The 20,762-nt window shown below is 44.1% G+C and overlaps 1 protein-coding gene across 1 annotated transcript in view; it reads right to left on the bottom strand.

Annotated features, from left to right (window-relative positions):
* The window catches only part of CIT (citron rho-interacting serine/threonine kinase), a 162,176-nt gene that overhangs the window by 45,511 nt on the left and 95,903 nt on the right, over positions 1–20,762 (bottom strand). Inside the window, 5 exon segments of the mRNA XM_032876169.1 lie at positions 3,622–3,675; positions 11,000–11,197; positions 15,381–15,555; positions 16,603–16,712; positions 17,662–17,778. Of these exon segments, the coding sequence (XP_032732060.1) occupies positions 3,622–3,675; positions 11,000–11,197; positions 15,381–15,555; positions 16,603–16,712; positions 17,662–17,778 (654 nt within the window).

Raw genomic sequence — 20,762 nt, 5'->3', positions numbered from 1 at the left:
CAGCTATTTGCATATTATTTATTTTTAATCTTATAGCTGACAGATTGATTCATAATTAAAACTGTGTCATATGTTTGCCCACCAACTCCCCTCCAAAACAGACTTAGGTAGGGTTTTAGGTGCCAGATTGGATCAAATCCTTTTTTTACATCTCGTCAAAATATAGAAATGGTCTGAGCTGGAAAATCTTACTGCTCAGGAGCTTTTTAAAAGCTGCTAACTGGGAGTTCCTATCGTTGAGTTATTACAGGAGTTCCCACCAGCGACGAAGATGACGTCTCTGTGCAGAGACGATCTCAGATTGAGCCAGTAAGAAAGAAACACCCATCAAGGGCCTTTGAAGTTGAAAAACTGTAACAGGGGTCTCTTTTGCTGCCAAATGCTGTCCTAAAGCAGTGGTTTTCAAACTTTTTAAAGGGGCCGACCATTTCCTAAACAAAAGAATATGTCGTAAACCCAATATAATAAAATATTAATAGTAACCCATATTGTAAACAGCACTTTCTATGGACCAGACCCTGTGTAATCACTTGGAGGCTTCATCTAATTCCTGCAGGACTCCCATGATGTAGGCATTAGCACCAAACTTCTGATTCTGTGAATTAGTATCTCCTAAGTTTTACTGTTTCTGAAATGCGAACATATATTGGAACTAAGCAGCTGTGTCTCTGCCCTCACCAAGCCCCTATAGAGTAGTTATTAAATGAATTATGCATCTTATAATTGATGATATATTGGAATGGGGAATATACAATGTCAGCGCCATTTTACAGGTGAACAGATGGAGGCGTGGATGTTTAACTTTACAGAGGTTACGAAGAGGCCAATTTCGAATCAGAACTCAATCTGACTCCAGAGTGCATGGCTGCACCACGAGCAACCCAGCAGCTCTAGCTGAAGTATTGGGGGGGGGGGGGTCACTGTTTCGGGTTCTCCCTTCCACTGGGAGAGGTCCCAAGTCGTCTCCACAGAATGCCAGAAGTAAGTAAAGCAAGGATTAGAAGTCACCGCTCCCCCCTCAAAAAAGCAAATGTGAGGGATCGAGAGAATATAAAAGTTATATAAGAAAGTAACTAAATTCATTCTACATATTGGCATAGTCTATTAAAAAACAAACCTCTGATTTTTAAAATCTGGGGGAGGGAGGATTACCAAGAGGCAGATGGAAACATTTGAGAGTAACAGATATGTTCATTATTTTGATTGTCTTACTGGTTTCACAACTGTGTACACATTTCAAAACTCTTGAAGTTACTGTACTTCAAGTATAACCTCAATAAAGCTATAAAAATGTTTCTTAAAAAAGCTCTTATGAAAATGAGAAATTCACACACACACACACACACATACACACACTCGGAATATTACTCAGCCATGTAGAAAGGATGAGATTGTGCCATTTGTGACAACATGGATTGACCTCGAGGGTATTATGCTAAGCGAAGTAAGTCAGACAGAGATAGACAAGTACCACATGATTTCACTTACATGTGGAATCTAAAAAACAAAACAAATGAACAAACGAACAAACCAAAAGCAGAAGCAGACCCACAAATACAGAGAACTGATGGTTGCCAGAAAGGGAGGGGTGGTGGAGGGATGGGTAAAATAGGCAAAAGGGAATGGAAGATACAGACTTCCAGTTCTGGGATGATTAAGTCACAGGGATGAGAAGTACAGCATAGGGAATATAGTCAATGGGATTATCACGCATCGTATGGTGACAGATGGTAACTATACTTGTGGTGAGCCTAGCATAATACATAGAGTTGTTGAATCACTATGTTATAGACCAAAAACTAATGTAATATTGTGTATCAACTATACTTCAATTAAAAAAAAAACTGTTATGCCAAAAGACTAAAAAAAGAGAAAACTCCAGATGAAGGATTAACGATGTACACATTTAAAACGTATCCAAGTTTATTTTAGGAAAAAATAGTAATATAAAAAAAAATCACGGTCATAAAATGAACTATGTTTTATTCAGTGATCATTTATGAGCATGTAAGTAATATAAGCAAATAACTCGTGCATTAAAAAAAAAAAGAAAGAGACAGTAAGATACTGAAAAAGTGGGGGCCCAAGAGTATAGCAACAGAACACATCAGCTTCTCAAGGAAGAGAGGCAGAATGGAGGACACTGGGAGACAATTGTAAGGTGGGCCTACCGCTGAGGCAGCCATCAGCACCGGGAAATACTGACCAAAAATCCATCCGCCGGGTACCTGCTAGAGTCAAACAGAGGCATATCTCGTGACCTACTAGCTACCCCACTTTTGGGTATATGTGCATCAGAAACAGGTGCTTATGGCCACCAAAGGACTCATGCAATGGTGCTTCCTGACAGCTGTGTTCCTTACGGCAGCAGTTTGAATCCCACCAGCAGTAGAACTGATAAACTCCAGTTCTATGTGTCCAGGGACAACACTACATCATAATTAATGAAAAGAAACAGATTCTTGACAGACTCCACCACATGGACAAACGCCACAGACATCTCAAGTCAAAAAAAGCTAAGCCCAAGAAAGCATACCCTCCACGATGCCATTTGTCTGAAGTTCAAGAACAGGCCAAACTGATCTCTGGTATCAGAGGTCAGAACTGTGGTCACCCTTTGGGCAAAGGATGCTGATAAGAAGGGGACATGAAAATGTTCTGGATCTTGATCTATGTGGTGGCTACACAGTTGTCTATACGGTGTAAGAACTTCATTGAATTGTACCCATAAGATTAGTGCACTTTATGCATTTTACAGTGTGGATTTTTGCAACTAAATTAAGGGGGGAAAGCATACACTCTTAAGACTTAATGTCCCATTTATAAGAGGTGAAGAGGAAAGAAAGAGTTCATTACAAGACAATAAAAGACTTATGTGGGGAGTATGGTGGGGTTGTTTCTGGAAATTCACAGATACAAATAACACAAATGGAGACAAGTTCACTGAGGACTAAGAAGGTAATAAAGCCATGAAAGTACCAAAGAAAGGAGGTGGAACCATGAATAGGGTAACAACCTGTCTTCTGAAAGGGGGCCTATTTCAGTCCTTTGTTCTAATGGGAAACAGAGTGAGCTCCCGCTGACCCTACCCCATCATATAACCTGTGTATGATGCTTCTCCGCTAACAGAATTTAATTCTCTCCATGTAAATGACATCTCCCAAAGAGCCATAGAGTTTCATTTTGCCCAGTAGGAAGTTAAAATTTCTAGGTCCACAGAACTTCTCCAGCAGCAGGCTGGAGAAGCCTTGCGAGGCAACCACCCCCAGCGTCTGCACAGCGTCTAGCTGGGACCAGCCTTGGAACCTTTAACACTGGGGCGGCAGAGGGAGCTGCCTTGGGACTTTTGTTGCAGCTACTGAAGCCTATGCAGTGAGAACCATTTCCACCTTTTCAACCATCCCTCCCCAAACATAAAGAATGGTTTAGAATTTTTTAAACTGGCAGGAACCCAAGAAACTGGCATTAGCTGGGGCTCAGGAACTCCAAATCAGTTTGACCCCATTGTGTGCTTCAGGCTGAAAGTCTGTAAGAGTCAGTTGATGTTATAAGAGATGCTCGCTCTTCCCTCTCGGTTTTTAGTCTCGTGTTATTTTAATCACCTTTAGATTTAATACTTACAGTACAGCTGTTACGAAGGGCATCAAATTTGCGTTGGATTTCATCTCTATGTGCCTAAAAGGTAAGGAGTCGATTAGAAATTTTTCATAGTGTAGGAAACAATTCTACATGCTTGGGTTTTATAAAGAAAAGAGAAATTTACCTAGAAAGCCAAGAAGGTTGTTGCAGCTGCCCAAACATCTGGTTTTCAAAGAACTAATTAATTAAGTCACGTCCAACATCAGAAATTAAAGTTACAGGAATATATGATAACACTTGACTACTTAGACCACACATGCATACCCTGTACAAATATCTTAACATTCATATTAATGCCCAGGGGCTTTGTAAAAAAAAGAAGAAGAAATTCAAGGAGATAGTTTTTACTCTTGTTCCTTTGTTTATTCCCCGTTCTTAACCTTTCCCTCTTCCTTCCAGTTGGCCCCCCCTAGCCTACTCCTTGAGAGACACACACATGCACGCAGACACACACACACACACACACACACACACAGGACAAGAGCCAAGACAAACAGGGACTTTTTTGTTGTTAATCAAAAGCTGCTGAGATTCAGAAACCTGACATTGACCTTCAAGTAAGAAGGCCTTCTCCAAAGCAAAGCTGCTCTGAAACTGCAGCATTTCAGAATGTTCAGCGGATATTCAAGGACTTTCTGAGTGCACCTGATAGGCCAGACCCTCTGGTGCCATACAGCATAGGTGGAATTACCATCATTCAGTGGGGAATGAGAGAAAGTTAACAAGGGCATGACTACAAACAGTGACAAATGCTACGAAAGAAACAAACAAGTTACAAGAAAAAAGGATAAGAGGGGTGGAAAGGACCTTACGGGTAATCAAGGAGGGCTTCTCTGAAGAGGTGACACTTACACTGACACCCATAATATGAGGAGGAGTCAGCCATACAAAGAACAGGAAAAGGCAGAGGGCAAATATCTTCGAAGAAAGAAAGGGTTTCGTAATTTGATTAAAAAAAAGGGGGGGGGGCTGAATGGCTACAGCAGAGCTTTCAAACTTCAAGCTATGACCCAAGGGCAAGCGTGACAAATGGGTTTTTTTTTTTCTTTTTTGTTTTGTTTTTAGTCAATGAAATGGAATAAACAGAATAGAACAGAAAACAGTGGGATGCAGATGTGCCCTAGATAGTGAAGTATTGTTATAGGAAACTTTTGTTTCAAATACCATAATTCATCAGATTTAGGATGCTGTCAATTGTAAGCCATGGCAATTTTATGTGACATTAAGTAAAACAAGGTGCTATTGACCAAACTGTGACATTAAGTAAAACAAGGTGCTGTTGACCAAACTGTGACATGTCCACATGTCTTTATGTCCACATGACTAGAGAGTCATATACCAGATATGACTGTAAGATGCATCCTGATTTTAAAAACCTTAGAATCAATGAAGTAGAGTATATAGATGCTCCCCTGTATTAGATTGTAAGGTAAACGTATTTTGGGTGGGTAGCTGTCAAACAATTTTTGGCTAAAGCACAGTAAAAGAAGGAAAAAGCCGCCCAAGATGATGGTAGAGAGGCAGGCAGGGACCAAGAATCTTAAATGCCCGGAATGGAGTTTGGGTTTCAAGCAAAATACCATTAATTGGAAGCCAAAGGAGATTCTGAGAAGTAGAGTGAAATGATCTGATTGTCATTTTTTGAATGCTGTAAGAAGAACAGATCAAAATAGGACTGAAGGTAGAAAGGAACAGGGAAATACTGAAGAGGTTGTTGCTGTCATTCAAGGAGGAGATGATGGTGGCTTGGAGTAGGATGGTGGCAAAAGATGGAGAGAAGTGGATGGAAATGAGATCTCTTTTGGAAGCACATGTAATAAGACTTGCTACAGATATTAGAAAATGAAGGGAAAATGATGCCCTCAAAAACATATGTAACTTGAGAGACAGGTTGGGCTGTGGCACCACAGCTTAGCTATGGAAGTCCAAAGAAGAATTTAATTTGAGGCACGGGAAAAAGTGATTCTTCTCTTTAAAAAAACGAAACAAAAAAAACTAGTCTCTGTTGGGTCTATAAGACAACTAAAGTCAAAAATGTTAGAGCAGTGATATATCCTCTAATATATCTATTTTGCCATAAATATTATAAATTTATAACAGCAGATAGACGCTGAAGAAAAAAAGACTACTGAGCTTGAAAACACAGCAACAGAAACTACCCAAAATGAAACACAGAAAGAAAGACTTTAAAAAATGAACAGAGTATCAATGTGCTGTGAGACAACTTTGAACTGCCTAATATGCGTGTAATTGGAGTCCCTGGAGGAGGATAGGGGTCAGACAGAAAAGACATTTGAAGAAATAATGGCCACCATAAACCCACCAATGCAAAAAGCTCAAGGAACCCCAAGCACAAGAAACACAAAATTAAGCTTAACCACATTATCAAACTGCTAAAAACCAGTAATAAGAGAAAAAGCTTAAAGCCCGTCAGAGAAAAAAGACAAGTTATATATAGAGAAACAAAGAGAAGACAGATTCCTCACCAGGGGGAAGGGGGAGGGGAGGGGGCAAAGCAAGTTGGAAGACAGTAGAATAACATCTTTAAAGTGCTGAATGGAAAAAAAACAACAACAAAACCCCAAAACCTGTCAACCTAAATTCTATACCCAGCAAAAATATCCTTCAAAAATGAAGGTGAAGTAAAAGACTTTTTCAGATATACAAAAGCAGAAGGCATTTGTCACCCACACTGTAAGAAATGGTAAAGGAAGTCTTTCAGGCAGAAGGAAAGTGACAACCAGAAATATAAATCCACAGAAAAGAATGAAGAGAACTGGGGAAATGGTTAAAAAAAAAAAAAAAGTTACAAAAACAGACTCACAGACTCATATATAAAAAGTTATCATCAAGAATCAACTCCCCACATCATCAGCCTGTATTTTTATGGATAACTTATCAGACTCTTATTTTCCGCCCCCCAAATCAATCTGCTTTATGCTCAAGAATAATATGAGAGATTTATTGATTTAATGGGGCATGAATACCATTTATCCAAAGTAGGAACATCGCACTACCACTGAAATCAAATGGCAATCCTCTTTGAAGGTAAAATGTAATGGAGTACCATCATTTTGGCTTTTGATTTATTACTGACTCTGAATTATAAAGACAAAATGTAGAACAGATCCTGTTATGACTGCTAGAGATTCTATAAGCATTTAACAATTACTGAACTGATCTGAGCAAGAAAATGTCAAGAAACATGTCTTATGTTTCTTTGAAATACGTTGTGAAACAAGTGCACAAAAAAGCTAAAGTTTACACAATAGTGTGTATAAAGATAGTAAAATGCATAAGATAGTCTTTAGATTCTCTCAATGAAATATTTGAGTGTTCACTAGGTATCAGGTGCTACAGAGAATAAATATTTACACTCTTCAAAGGACCCTGAAGAGCTTTTGTTTATGTGCGTTACATTTATCTATATTTACCACTTTAGAAATTAAAATGGAGATTTTTTCCCAAATCTTTACTCTTTATTTCTTTTAAAACAACACTGCTTTTGCACCATCAGTGCAAAGGCTAACACAATGAAAAATGCCAAATGACATATTAGTATTATTATGAAAATAATCTGAATTCAGGGAACCCCCCAGGGATCCACCAATCTCACTTTGAGAACCGCTGACCTTAGGGTTGGGAGGCAGTCAGGGAGAATGCACAAGCTGCATCCTGAACACTGGAAAGGCACTGTTTTTTGAGGAGTACTTATGTCTTCATTAATGTTAAAGAGAGTTATAAGAGGAAGAAAGAAAGGAGGATTATAATGCAGTCTTGATGACAGAGAAGTACCTGTAGAACCAGAGAAAGGAAACTAATGTTTAGATGTCTGACCATCTTCTGGGATTCATGATCAGGGTTCTAGGACACTCAGGCTTCCACACATCCATCCCTTTCCCTGTGAATGCGGGTAATCAAGCAAGACTGTCACCTCCTATGCCTTAATTTTAGATCTTGTTCATCATGCCAGTGGCTTGCTTAATTAAATACAGACATCGATAGTTATGTAAAACAAATGAGAGTATGCATGACTCGTGATTTTAACAAATCAGAGGACAACATTGTGAACCCACAGCCACACCATGCTGGGAGGGTTCCTTTTGTTGGTGTCTCTAGCTTTAGACTCTTGGTTACTCAGCATTAATCATTTAACCAAATCAGTAAAAGAACATGACAGCAGGGACCCAGACACGAAGAGTGTGTCCTGGGGCCATGCTGGTATAGAGAGCCTACGCCCAGGGCCTCTACCCTATGGCCCCCCTCCAGAGTGATGTATCATATCACACATCTGTCTGCTTTACAGTGTGCAGAATCAGATTCTCTTTCTTAGATAAAGGGATGGAGTCTTAAAATCCTTTCTTCCACCAAGAGGCAATGAAACACCGTAAAGGCCTGGCATTTTGTTTCAATATGACTCTCCTGTTGGCCTCCACCTTGATTCATTCTCAGCTTTTGATGGCCAGTGTATCTCTAGGCAAACACAACGGACGCGAGTGGGTAGCAAGAAAACATCAAGGAGACCACAAGTGGCTTCCCAGTGGGCCCAGGCACCCTTCTTCAATGGAGACCATTGACTGAACTGTGCTCCATCTAATTGCTCCAGGGGCAGAGGCCAGAGTAAGTGCTCCCTCCCCTGGCTAGGAGATGACAGCCTCTTAAAATTCAGCAGTAATAGCCCATTTGACTATTCATTCCTTTTAAATGATATATCAGCCTGCTACGAAGTTCGCAAACCTCCTCGATCATTCTAGATCCACCTGATTTAATACGGCAGATGCTTCTGTGGGGCCTGAACAATAAGACAGAGTCAGGGTACCGCACCTGTGGCCATGTCCTCTTTCACTCAAAAGAATAAAGTCTCCAGCACAAATTCAACAAAGCCATTCAGCTGCATGCAATCCATAACCAGGTTTATAAAACAGAATCAAAGGGAGGGGAGAGGAAAACCCACAGCCTCAAAACTGGGCTGAGGCAAGTTGATATGGGATTTGGATTCTTGCATGACAAGTTACAAAACTGCAATGAGGCTTTTTTTTTTTTCCTGCCATCCCTTTGAAAAAGCCCTATTTTCCCAGGCATCTTCATCTGCAAGAGTGGTAGGGCCCTAGTTTCTAGACTCAGGGAGGTTTGTTTCTTTATTTTTTTCATAAGAAGATGCTCTGAGGCAGTGATCTCATCGGACTAAATTAAGTCGTGACTTGCTGCTGTGAAGGCTTCCAGCAGCCATTAGACACAGCACATTCCAACCAGCAGCAAGACAGGATTTAAAGACTAATTTCCCCACAGATAAACAGCAGTGACACATGCTCTATTTTATATCCTCCTCATTCTGAATGGGCAGGATAAGATGCATGCCGACCGCCCTCCCTCCCAACTCCAACAGAGCAGTGAGATAAATGTGTCCTTCTCTTCTGCTGGGAAGTAAAAGGATTTGAGGGATTACAGGCCAACCCCCAGGGGAGAAAAGGCTAAAGACACAGCACTAGGCACCTGGCAAGGACTCATTAAGTATGGATAAGATTAGTGATGTCTCCTTCTTTCAGAGAGTGGCTGGTTTGGACAGGGGGAGAAGATATTAGTATACAGAGCATTCAGTTTAATAGTAGCTGGATTTTAGATGCCTCCTTAAGCAGCTAAGAAATGCTATCTGGCTGTCCCTCTGCCCATCCACCCAATTCCAGAAAGCACATACGCCTTCTTGGCATGTATTCTTTTATATTCATTTCATTCCTATCTCCATATTTTTCTTCTCTAGACTTATTTTCTCTTGGCCTTTTCCTTCTTATTTTATCTTGTTATACTGTTTTGTTTCGAAATGGATTCAGAACAGTTTGGAAAGATACAAGGCAGAGGATAAATAAAGAGATATCGTGACTGATTCTTTTCCAAACTATGTATTGGGGGCTCATGGCATAGCACACAGTGAGTGTACTCACTGAGGAATTAAGGTTGCGATCAATAACAGACCTTGGCATAAGTCCTGGACAATCAAAGATGCACTTGCGCCTTCGGAATGACCCTGTATCCCAGAATCCTGGAAGCCTCTGTGTTCTAGACTAGTCCATAAAGACCCTGGCACTGAGATCATGCTCCCAGTCAGTTCAGATAACGGGCTTCCCGAAACCAACACTGGGAGGTAACTTCTAAGAATAAGACCATTTTTAAAACATACATACATATGCATTACTTTTGAACAGGATAAATCATAAGCAACGACTGTTCACGGCCATCTGTAGAAGTAACCCCACTCTACATGCTTAGAGATGTTCACTGATGGAAATGAGGACCGTATCCAAGATGAATCAGAGTGAATACCCCACCTAGGTACCTCATTTTAGAAAACACAAAACCCAATCAGCTGCATTGTGCCCTGCCCACGGAAGAGGGTACCCTGACCAGCAGGCATGACTGTGCCTATCCACTTGGCAAGTACACTGTGTTACTATTAGCAATGGATCTGCTTGGCTGCTACTAGCCATTAGACTCATTCGGTTTTCTGTGCCGAGTCCAGGTCCACCAAGCAGCCTTCCAAGGGAAATGAGGTTTTTAAGGAGACTTCTCTGAAGGACAAAAAAAATTGGGAAGATGAGCCAGCCATAGCATCCCAGTCAACTTGGTGGTTGTATTTTCCACTGTGAGTTGTTAAGTTGTCATTTTATAAGTAAGATTGTCAGTTTTGTTAGCCTGGGTCGGTCCCCATGAGAGGGATCAACTATGGGAAACTGACAAAGTCATATTTTTAGACTTCCAGAAAGAACCAAGGTCTAAATCCAGGGACACCCTCGCCTACCCACCAAGTTCTACTTCTTTAAACCACAGTCTCAGAAAGAGCAAAGAAACCAGGTCCTTCTTAGAGAAAAGAATCTCTCATTCAGAACAATCTTTTCCATCCAGAACATACTAGATGCATACGTAAGACTTGAAGGAGAATTTACAGCTTAAAAAAAAAAAAAAGTAATGCAAACGAGGTTAACCAGTACAAAAATAGAAATGTGGTAGGAAGAAGACTCAAAGATATAAGACTATTATTTTTTTAATGATCACTGAAAAGTAAGCAGAAGATTCAGGTAAATGACCTCTGGTTCAAACTAAAATTTTAAATTTAATGACAATTATTTTTCAAAGAGGGAAGATACCTAAAGAAAGGAGGGACTTTTCCAACATGCTAAGGAAAGGTCAGAGGTTAACGCTAATTCTCACGAAGGAGAATTCTCAGGAAAGCCAGTTTTCTGGCCTGTAAGCATCTCTGGGGAGATTTTCTGTCTTGGGATTTCTCTGAGTGAGCACATCTCCTCGGTGCCACACTCGTCCCAACTGAGGTCTGGAGGAGCCTGGAGGGACCTGTCCGCAGACCTACCGTGAGCGCCTGGATCTCCTCTTCCGCTTCTGCCGTCGTCTCTTCCAGTTCTGTCTTGGCCTGGCGCAGCTGGCTCTCCAGGGCTGCCCGGGCCGCCTGCAGGGCAGTCAGCTGGGACTCGCGCTCCTGCAGCGAGAGCTGCAGCTCTGTGAGCTGGCGCTTTAGCTCCAGCTTCTGCTCCTCGTGCTCTAGACTGACCTGAGAGGGGCAGGGAGAGACACACACGAATGCTCAGTGGACCCCAGCTAGAGACAATGCAGCTCACTAGTCAGACGAGCTGACCCTGGCTAGCCGAGACACAACAGGCCGTTCAACTCGCATCTTCAGTGTCATCATGGATTCAAATTCCCAGCGCCCGGCTGCGACGGAGATAAGCGAATCTGCTGTAAAACTGATCTGACTTTAGGAGTCTCAGAAATGACCGGGAGCAAGAACGTGTAAGAGAATGGCTGTACAAACCGAACTTTCAAAGGTCTGGGGAAGCTTCAGAGGAAAAACCACCCAAGAATCCCGAGTGCAAATTGTGCCAATTATACTTACTAGAAAAGCATTTAAAAGTAAATGTCCATAAATGACATCATATTGGTAATAGGGACCTCTTTACGATTGGGATGAAAGTTCTAATTTATTTTAAGTGTTCCTGCTCTGGAGTAGCCGGGTGGCTCAGTTGGTTAAGCATCTGACTCTTGGTTTTGGCTCATGTCATGATCTCATGGGTCATAGGATATAACCCTGGGTCAGGCCCTGTGCTCAATGGAGAGTCTCCTTGAAGATTCTCTTCTTTTGCCCCTCTCCTTGAGCATGCACTTCTCTCTCTCTCTCTCCCTGTGTGTGTGTGTCAAATAAATCTTTAAATACATACATACATATATACTCCTGCTCTGATTTCTTCTAATTAGGTAGCCCACATTAATGTCACATTATGAAGGAATAATTCTTCCCCCCATCTGCCCATCTGTCCTTCTATCTACTCGATGTTTCATCCATTCAAGAAAAATGTACTCAGCAACTTCCATATAAAAAGGAATTTGAAGATGAAAGACAGTTTCTGCCCTTGAGCTGGAGGAAAAGTGAAAACCAACCATTTCCATATACGTGGTCAAGTGTAAGAGTCAGAAAATGTGGGGATGTAGTGGGAAGACAGTGGAGGGTAAAGGAGGGAACAACACTGCATGTGTTTTTTGAAGAATTTCTAGGAGCCAAACCAGCAAATAGGAAAGAAAATTCCAAGCAGAGGAACCAAGACATCCAAAGGCATGGAGCTGAGGGAGACCCTGTTGACATAACCAACACCGATAAGGCTGTTCTGGCAACCGGACTCTGTGCCAGTCATTGGGGATGTCAAGCAAATAAGAGGTACCTGCTCACTGTCGAACAGGGGCTGCCAACAGGTACACAACGTGATGACCTAAATACACAAGGCCCTGAGGACACAAAGGAGATGTTCCATCCCATTTTGGAGGGTCAGAGAAGGGTCCCTGGAAAAGGTGACACCCAAGTCCCAAAAGCTATAAGGGTGAAGAGAACAAGGACTTATAAAAGACAAAAGATTAGGCCTAGAGAACCAACAGGATTTGGGATTAATTTGAGGTGGGGCAAGAGACAAAGGACAGAAGGCGACACCTGAGCTTCTGGCCGGACGAACTGCGCAGGGAGACCTCTGCTACGCCAGGGAACACGAGAGGAAGAGCCAGTCTAAGAAGAAAGGTAGGAAATTCCTGCTGACATACTGAACTTGAGCAGCAAGGGAGACACCCAGGTGGAGGTGTCTAACGTCTACTGGGACAATGGGTCAGGACCCATGAGAAAGGCAATCTCTGGGAGCCCTTGGCCAATCAGTGGCAGCTGAAGCCAAGGCTGCGCTCTCCCACTAGCGACAATGGCGGCGACACGACAGCTGCCATGGCAGTCCTCGCTCCCAAGGCGCCAGGCACTCTTTCAGCTCATTCCACCTTCATAACAAGCCAGAGAGGGAGGCGCCACTGTCGCTGCCACCCTACACAGCGGCACGCTATGGCACCAACAGGGTACATGACTGAGCAAATGTCACACAGCTCCACGGTGGCAGGGCTGGCTTCGAACCCAGGAAATCCGGCTTGAGAGTCTACAGCTTGCTGTTTGTCTTATTAAAATGCCAGCAGTCGGAGCAGGCTGCGACTCTGCCAGTGAGCCGAAAAGCTCCCCTGAGGCCACTTGGCAGAACCAGGGGTAGCAGGGGATGGTGAGTCGTGCAGGGGTGGGCGAGCATGAGGCTGTGCAATGACAGGAGGGCCCCAGAGCCCTGCACCTGAGCAACTCCACGCCCCCAGCTAAGGAAGAGTTCACGCTGCACGCACAGGGTACGGAAAGCCTCAAAGGGGGATCAAACCAGAGGCTTGATCCTCTGTCCCCAGTCTCGGGAGCAGCAGGCAGCAAAGAGAAGGTGGACCTGCCTTGTTATATTTAAAGTTAAGCTCCAGGGGCGCCTGGGTGGCTCAGTGGGTTAAAGCCTCTGCCTTCAGCTCAGGTCATGATCTCAGGGTCCTGGGATCAAGCCCCGCATCGGGCTCTCTGCTCGGCGGGAAGCCTGCTTCCTCCTCTCTCTCTCTGTCTGCCTCTCTGTCTACTTGTGATTTCTGTCTGTCAAATAAATAAATAAAATCTTTAAAAAAAATAAAAAAAATAAAGTTAAGCTCCAGAACTCCCCGGGAGTATGACGGTCCTGAGCTTCTTACCAGCATTCTAACTTTCTGCCACCTTTCTCGGCAGTGGGGGGGGGGGGGGCAAGCTGTACAGATTCAAGAGGAAAAAAAACAACTTGCTCCCCCAGGGGCATTTTAGCTGCCCAGATGAGCGACAGATGCAGGGCAGGTGCCGAGCTAAGAGAGACGTTTGTGGGAAGGGAAGGCAAAACAGCTAGTCGGTGTTCCCACGCTCAAAGAAATCAGAGTTATTTACACTCACACTCTTAAGGCTGACACTACGGGGAAATGTTGTTAAACTTACTGAACAGTAAAAATATAGGCTGGATAATAAAACTGAAACCACCACCTAAGGCTTTTGGACAACCCAGAACAGAATCACCGTTGTGGGAGTATGAGAACCACCCGGAGATTTTTCAAAAGGCAGATCCCTGCTCCCCTCATCCCCCCACATCCTAGTTCATTCAAAAATGCTGAGAGAGGAAGAGGCCCAGGAATCTGCCTTTCAACAGACAAACCAGATGATCCTGACAGAGGGTCTATACCTGGACCGGCCCTGAAACACACGAGACAATGCATCTGTTTTGGTTTCTTCCTGTCCTTTGGAGGACTGGCCTCATTTTCACACTCCAGCACAAGAACCACGGGCTAAACCAAGTTTAGCCCTCAGACCTCTGCGTGCTTCAGTCTCTTCCTTTACGAGAGACCATGTGCTCTTTGAAGAATTCCGTCACAAATCCCTGACCAGTACCCCCTAGGCTGTGGGCGCTGTCTTCCCACCTAGCTGGGATGTCGCACTTCCGGCAACCGCTCTCCCAGTCTCCTCTGTCCAGCCAGCTAACCCTGCGCGCTAGGCAACAGCCCCCAGCATCAAGGATGGGGTCTGTCTTATTGCCACCACGGAGCCAGGCTACTGCCCAGCACACCGCAGGCATTTAATGAATACTCAGTGAGTACACGTGTCTGCAACCAAATGTGCCAAATTTTCCTCCCCAAAACTTGGCTAACCTTCCCAGCTTCCTTAAGTCTCCGAAGAGAACCACCTTCCATTAAAATTGTGATTTGTCTCAGGGCGTCTGGGTGGCTCAGTGGGTTAAGCCTCTGCCTTTGGCTAGGGTCATGATCCCAGGGTCCTGGGATCGAGCCCCGCATCGGGCTCTCTGCTCAGCGGGAAGCCTGCTTCCTCTTCTCTCTCTGCCTGCCTCTCCGGCTACTTGTGATCTCTGTCTGTCAAATAAACAAATGAAATCTTAAAAAAAAAATTGTGATTTGTCTCTTCCTCTTCCACTAGGAGACCACTGCCACTGTCAGCAGGCCCCCAGGCACTAAAGCCCGAGCATGGACTCAGGCACGTGGCCCATGCTAAATCCGGATGAGGGAGGAATCACTCTGCCCCCCCAAGTTTCACAAAGGCACCGATGTACATTATCCTCATGTGACCCTCAGAGGGAGCTTCCTCACTGCAGCCATTTGGCCAATGAGGAAACGGAAGCACGGAGAGAGGGTAGGCTGCCCAAGGTCATAGTACTTGCAAGAAATAGCAGTGGAATCCTCCCCCAGATCAAGGTGGCCCGGTCTGCACGCTTCACCACCACGCACGTTGCCTCCTGGGTATATGCTGATGGATGCTTGACACCTGGCAGGTTTCAGGGCCCCCGACCCCCAGCGAGTCCTCCTGGGCAAGGGCCCCTCACTCTTACCTCCCTCAACCTTGTCTCCAGCTCCAGCAGCCGATTCTTGTCACTGTGGTCTTGGTGGCTGATTTTCTCCAGCTGCTCCTCCAGCTTTCGGTTCTGGGCCTCCAGCTTCCCTGCCTGTGTCTCCAGGTAGAACTTCTGTTGCCTGAGTTCTGAAATCATCTCTTCCTGGGCCTTCCTGGTGGGGGTGGTGGAGGAGCCAAGCAAAATCACAGTCTCGTTAGAGGTGAGCACGTGCCCTCAGAGGGCCGGACAGGCACAGAGTGAGAGGAGTGTCTCTGTTAGCGGGCATGGCCATTCCCAGGTGGGCTCTGTCCTGACCTAGCCTCATGTGCCTGATCCCAGCATGGGGACCTGGGACCCATGTAGCCCTCACTGTTCAGAGGCCCTCCTCTATGGGATGCAGGAAGGTCAAGGGGAATGCAAGAGACAATAACATTTCCTTCCTAAAGTAGACCACTCCCCAATTTTTTGAGTCTGTCTAGGGGCAGAAAGGGGCCTCTATAGAGTACAAGAGTGCCCCAACCGCTCACAGAGGTGGGTCCCCAGGGAAAAAAGGCAATGAGGGGAAGGAATGCTGCTCCTTCCACTTCTCCATAAACCTTGTTCCAAGCCCCATCAGTTTGCTCACAAGTATCAGAAACTGGAAATGATTCAAAGACCAAAAAGCGGCCCACTGAGTTGGTTTAAGTAAAAATGGGAATGTTTTACAAGATCTCTGAAGAGAGGTACCTAATTTGAGGAGGGGGGGATTCCCAGAGATGGTAATTCTTTGGGGGAGAAGATTAAGACCCAAGCACTCCTAGAACACAGGGAGCCCTTACAAACCTCATGTCCCTGGGCCTAACTTAACAACAGCAGGATGGATGGCCCAACCAGACACACACAAGATCACCTCTGGCTAATCACGGGAGGCAAGTCTGGGGAACAAGGCCCGCAGCTCTCCAAAAGCGAACTATAAATAGCCCTCATTAGAGAGAGCAAAGCACTCTGTCATCTGATGGCAATTGGAAGCATCTGAGAAAACCCAGCTCCAAAGAAAGGGCACGACAGAATGAGACCACTTAAGAGAGGGCAAAATTACACAGGTAGAACAGGGTTCTGGAACAAACTACAGAAGTAATTAAATCTGCTCCGGCTTCATCAGACAGAAGAACGAAATTTCTGCCCCCAGAGAGAAGACCGATGTGTAATCAACGCACGCACATGGCACGTGAGTACTTACATGTTCCTCTGTGTGAAAAGACTGCTGTTCGCCGCAAGTTTGTTGGCTTCTGAGAGTTCCACAATCCTCTGTTCCAGGGATCTGATCTTGGAATCCATAGCATTGATCATCTGAAACACAGGGAGGGCCTTTGAAACCTCACACACAGACGGTTTTACCAGAATGAGAGTAACAGGGGCCATGGGGCCAGGGTGTCAAAGGCTCCCCTTGAAATGCAGGCTGTCTGACTAGAGGTACCAGGGGAGTCAACTGCTCTGTAGCCTGAGGGTCACAGGCCTTACCGCCCAGACAGTGGCGCTCAGTTGTTTTCTCAGATATTACACATCCCCCCGCTACCTAAGTGGCCTGCGTGAAAACCACACGGAAGCACCAACTTAGGAACTGGACATTCTATGAGTAAGCAGGCCTGCGTCATGTGCATGTGGCCTGGGCCTGCCCGAGCCTCTAACTTGAATCTGCTAACTCGTGTTTCTCATCACCTGTGGGGCTCTCATTTCACTACTGTCCTAGATTCTCTACATCAAAGTTTTCTCAACCTAATAAATTATAAGAATCGGGGAGGAAGGGGAGAGGTACTGATTAAAAATTCTAACTTCTCAGGACCCTCCCTTCGAGATTCTGAGGCTCAGAGTCCCTGTGGGGTCCAAGACTGGGGTGGATGAATGAAAACCCCCCAGTGAACCTTATGAGCAGAAAGTTCCTGAAACCCGGGCCTACCCAGGTGAGAAAGGCAAGAGTGCAGAGAAAGGAGCCCCGTAAGGAAGATGTAGAGCCACTGGCCATCTTGTCAGGTGGCATTGTGAAGGGCAACGCTGATGGCAGACCAGCATGAATCCTTAAAGAAGAGCACAAAAGGCAAAGTCGGCCACCCTGAGCCACCACCCCTGCTGATTTTAGGAGATGAGGAGTTGCAGAGGGCTTGCTGTAGGCAACAAACTCCACAGGATTAAACAGGAAGAATAATTCATCAGCAGGAATGGACTCTCCTTGGGTGTGTGATTCTGGGCACGTTTCACAAGCCCTCCTTGGAAAACTGGCTTTGTGATTCCTTATACCTACCGCCTTCTGCTCACTGAGAATTTTGCCCTTCTCGTGGGCCTCCTCTTCGTGTCTCTGCATCAGATTCTCCAGAGTCTCTTTATCGGCCAAGTCTTTCTTTATCTGGTTGTCCAACACCTATGAGAAACAAAAGAAGTTAGTGTCCTGAGTAGCAAAGCTGAGCGGGGAAGACTAACTGGGGGCTCTTGAGAAAAGCAAGAGAAGCAGTGAAGAGGCCAAGAAAAGTCTGGGGCAAAGAGAGGGACTGGGAATCTGCTTATGAGCCAGCACAAAGGCAAGAATCAAGCATGACCATCAAATGGCATGGAACCAGAGGACATGAACTAAGAACTTATTTTAAAATCAGCAGCCAAAAAGACTCAAGAGGTATATATCCTCAGTGGAAGTAAACTCCAGAATGAGAGAAAAAAGATCTGTCCCCAGATCTTACAATGTGCAGATGTTACCTGGGGACAACTTTCTCGTAGTCAATGCACCAGTTTTCAGAACCCTGCTCGCTCTTAATCTGTAGAGAATTAATCTAGATATCTCTAAGGCTGTGTACGGAGGGACAGAAAGCTGAAGACCGAGGACGTCTGTGCAACCAAGGCTGATGTTCAGAAACAGACAGGGACAAGAGGATTCGGCCCACCAATAAAGTAGGTGGAGAGTCAACAGTTTGAAAAAACAACATAAAAGAGAGAAAAAAAAAAGTGGCCCTTTTTTCCTTCGTTCTTTCCTCTGATCCAGCTGGGAAACCAAAAAAAAGGCACTGGAGAGAGAAACCTTCTCCCAGGGGAAGAGAAATCATGTGTTCTCGAGGCTGAGAACACCACTGCAAGCACCTACTGTTCCCAAGGGGAAAAAATAAAACAGTAATGGTGTCCCCAACCACCAGCTTGATCTAATGTTCTGTGAGGCACACACAGCCCTCCCAGCTGCCAAAACAACAAGTGAGAAAGACAGATGGGGGGAGAAAAGGAAGACAACATCATAACTTTGCCCAAGCCTTTGACCACAGACCTATGTTTCTCATCACAGAGAATCTACTCTGCCTTTTCTGAATGGCACCAGCTGCTTCCGATACTGGGAAGACGCTGAAAGAATTGGGGTCACAGAGGGGACTGAAATCTGCCTTTCCCACAATGTCTATTGTGAAGGGACCTTCGTGGCTCATGGGGACATGAGCTCCTAAAAGGAGCCAGTCAGCAGGGAGGGGGTTCACATGAGAGAGAGAGGAAAGAACAGATTTCAAAGAGGGCTTTAAACTAGAACTGACTGATGAAAAAAATAGATTGAGAGTCTGTGGAGAACAAAAGGTGGAGGACAGGTCAAGGGAGGAGGGGAGAAGCTCAATGGGATAAGTGGCCTATTCTCTAGGATGTTGGGGCATGATTCTAAAATTACGAACAAGAAAAGGGCAGAATCTAGGGTATGACCATGATTATTACTAAAATGGCCTTAGGGAGGCTGGAACAGGAAGCACAAGGCAGGACAGGTTCAAAAGCAATGGTTTCATAAAGATTCCAGTAGGGAAGACGGAATAAAACAAGGCTTTCCGTGGCATTCCCTAGGATCTATAAAACAAAGTTCTTTCCATCTAGAAGGCTGTGGAGACCACACAGTACCTGGACCAGGTACACTCCTTTTTATGGGGTGCTAAAGCAACGAAGCACATTTTCAGGGTGACTCGTGCTCAAAATAAAACCTCAACTTTGGGCCGTGATGGATACCAACAGGAGTCAGAGAGGAACAGACCTGTATCAACAACGCACACATCTCCGCTTTGATAGCGTTCAGCTAGCAGAAGGACGAACAAGAAGAAAGATGCATGAGAGGGAAGCAAGGAACTTGAAATGAGAGAACCACTGGAGACATTTATATACCAATTTAAGACGGAACACAACTTATGGACAGGAAAGTCCATATACTCACCCAAATTACAGAATGAATTTTATGCATGGCTATTTTCATCATGCAAATGGACTACTGCATATATTCTTATAACATTCTGGAAGTTGGTTTATTCTAAAGATCAAAGTTGGGAAGCCAGTAAGAATTCAAAGGATCAGTATATAAAGTTTAAAAATATACTGAGTAGGGGGTCACACTACAACACTTGGAAGTCACTTCTGGGTTATTTTTCTGTTTTTGTTTTTGTTTGTTTTTGTTTTTGTTTTTTAATGAAAAATAACCAGAAGTAACACCAGGGGTCAAAAACAAAACAAATAAAAAAACCACACAAAGGTCACAGGGGGGTGATGATCATAATGTTGTGTGGGCATATATATGTTTGGTTCTCTAAAAAAGGAACAGAGGATACAAAAAAAAATCTATAACAGGATCATCACAAAAATTAAAACCCTCCTATTAATATTTAGGGGAAGGGGAAGACATACTTAAGATGTAATGACCAATGTCTGACTCTCAGGAGCAAGAGAATTGATTAAAGGCTTGGTCCAAAGTCATAATGAAAATGTGATGGGTTTTAAAAGGAAATAGATAAGTTGGCATTTTTTCTGATCACTGAATTTATTAATAATAACTGAATTGAAATAATTTTAATTATTGAAGGAATTTCAATAATTGGAATAATAACTGAATTTAGTATTTTATACAGTGGGCTAGATTATTTAGGCCAGCCTTTCTATGGAAAATGATTTAAAATGTTAGATAAAACATAGAAAACACTTTTCCCAAAATTGGCAAGACAGTAAGAAATTAGAGACAGGGGGCACCTGGGTGACTCAGTCATAAAGCGTCTGCCTTTGGCTCAGGTCATGATCCCAGCATCCTGGGATCAAGCCCCACATCAGGCTCCCTGCTCAGCCGGAAGCCTGCTTCTCCTTCTCCAGCTTCCCCTGCTTGTATTCCCTCTCTCACAGCCTCACTCTCTCTCTCTCCCTCTCTCTCTCTCTCTGTGTGTGTCAAATAAATAAATAAAATCTTTAGAAAGAAAGAAAGAAATTAGAGACTAAAATTCTAAGTGAAAGCAGAAACCTAGAGAGTTTAGATGGGTATAAAACTGTTTTTAACTTGAGATCCTTGCTGAACGAAATAAACTTGAACTTCACTTTTAATAGCTGTAAAGGGTAAGAAGAGAGAGAACTCTAAGCCCATGG

The sequence above is a fragment of the Lontra canadensis genome, unplaced genomic scaffold (genome assembly GCF_010015895.1).
Source record: "Lontra canadensis isolate GAN:19392208 unplaced genomic scaffold, GSC_riverotter_1.0 scaffold58, whole genome shotgun sequence".
In the NCBI taxonomy this organism is placed as follows: Eukaryota; Metazoa; Chordata; class Mammalia; order Carnivora; family Mustelidae; genus Lontra; species Lontra canadensis.
This window is presented reverse-complemented; position numbering and strand designations above follow the sequence as displayed.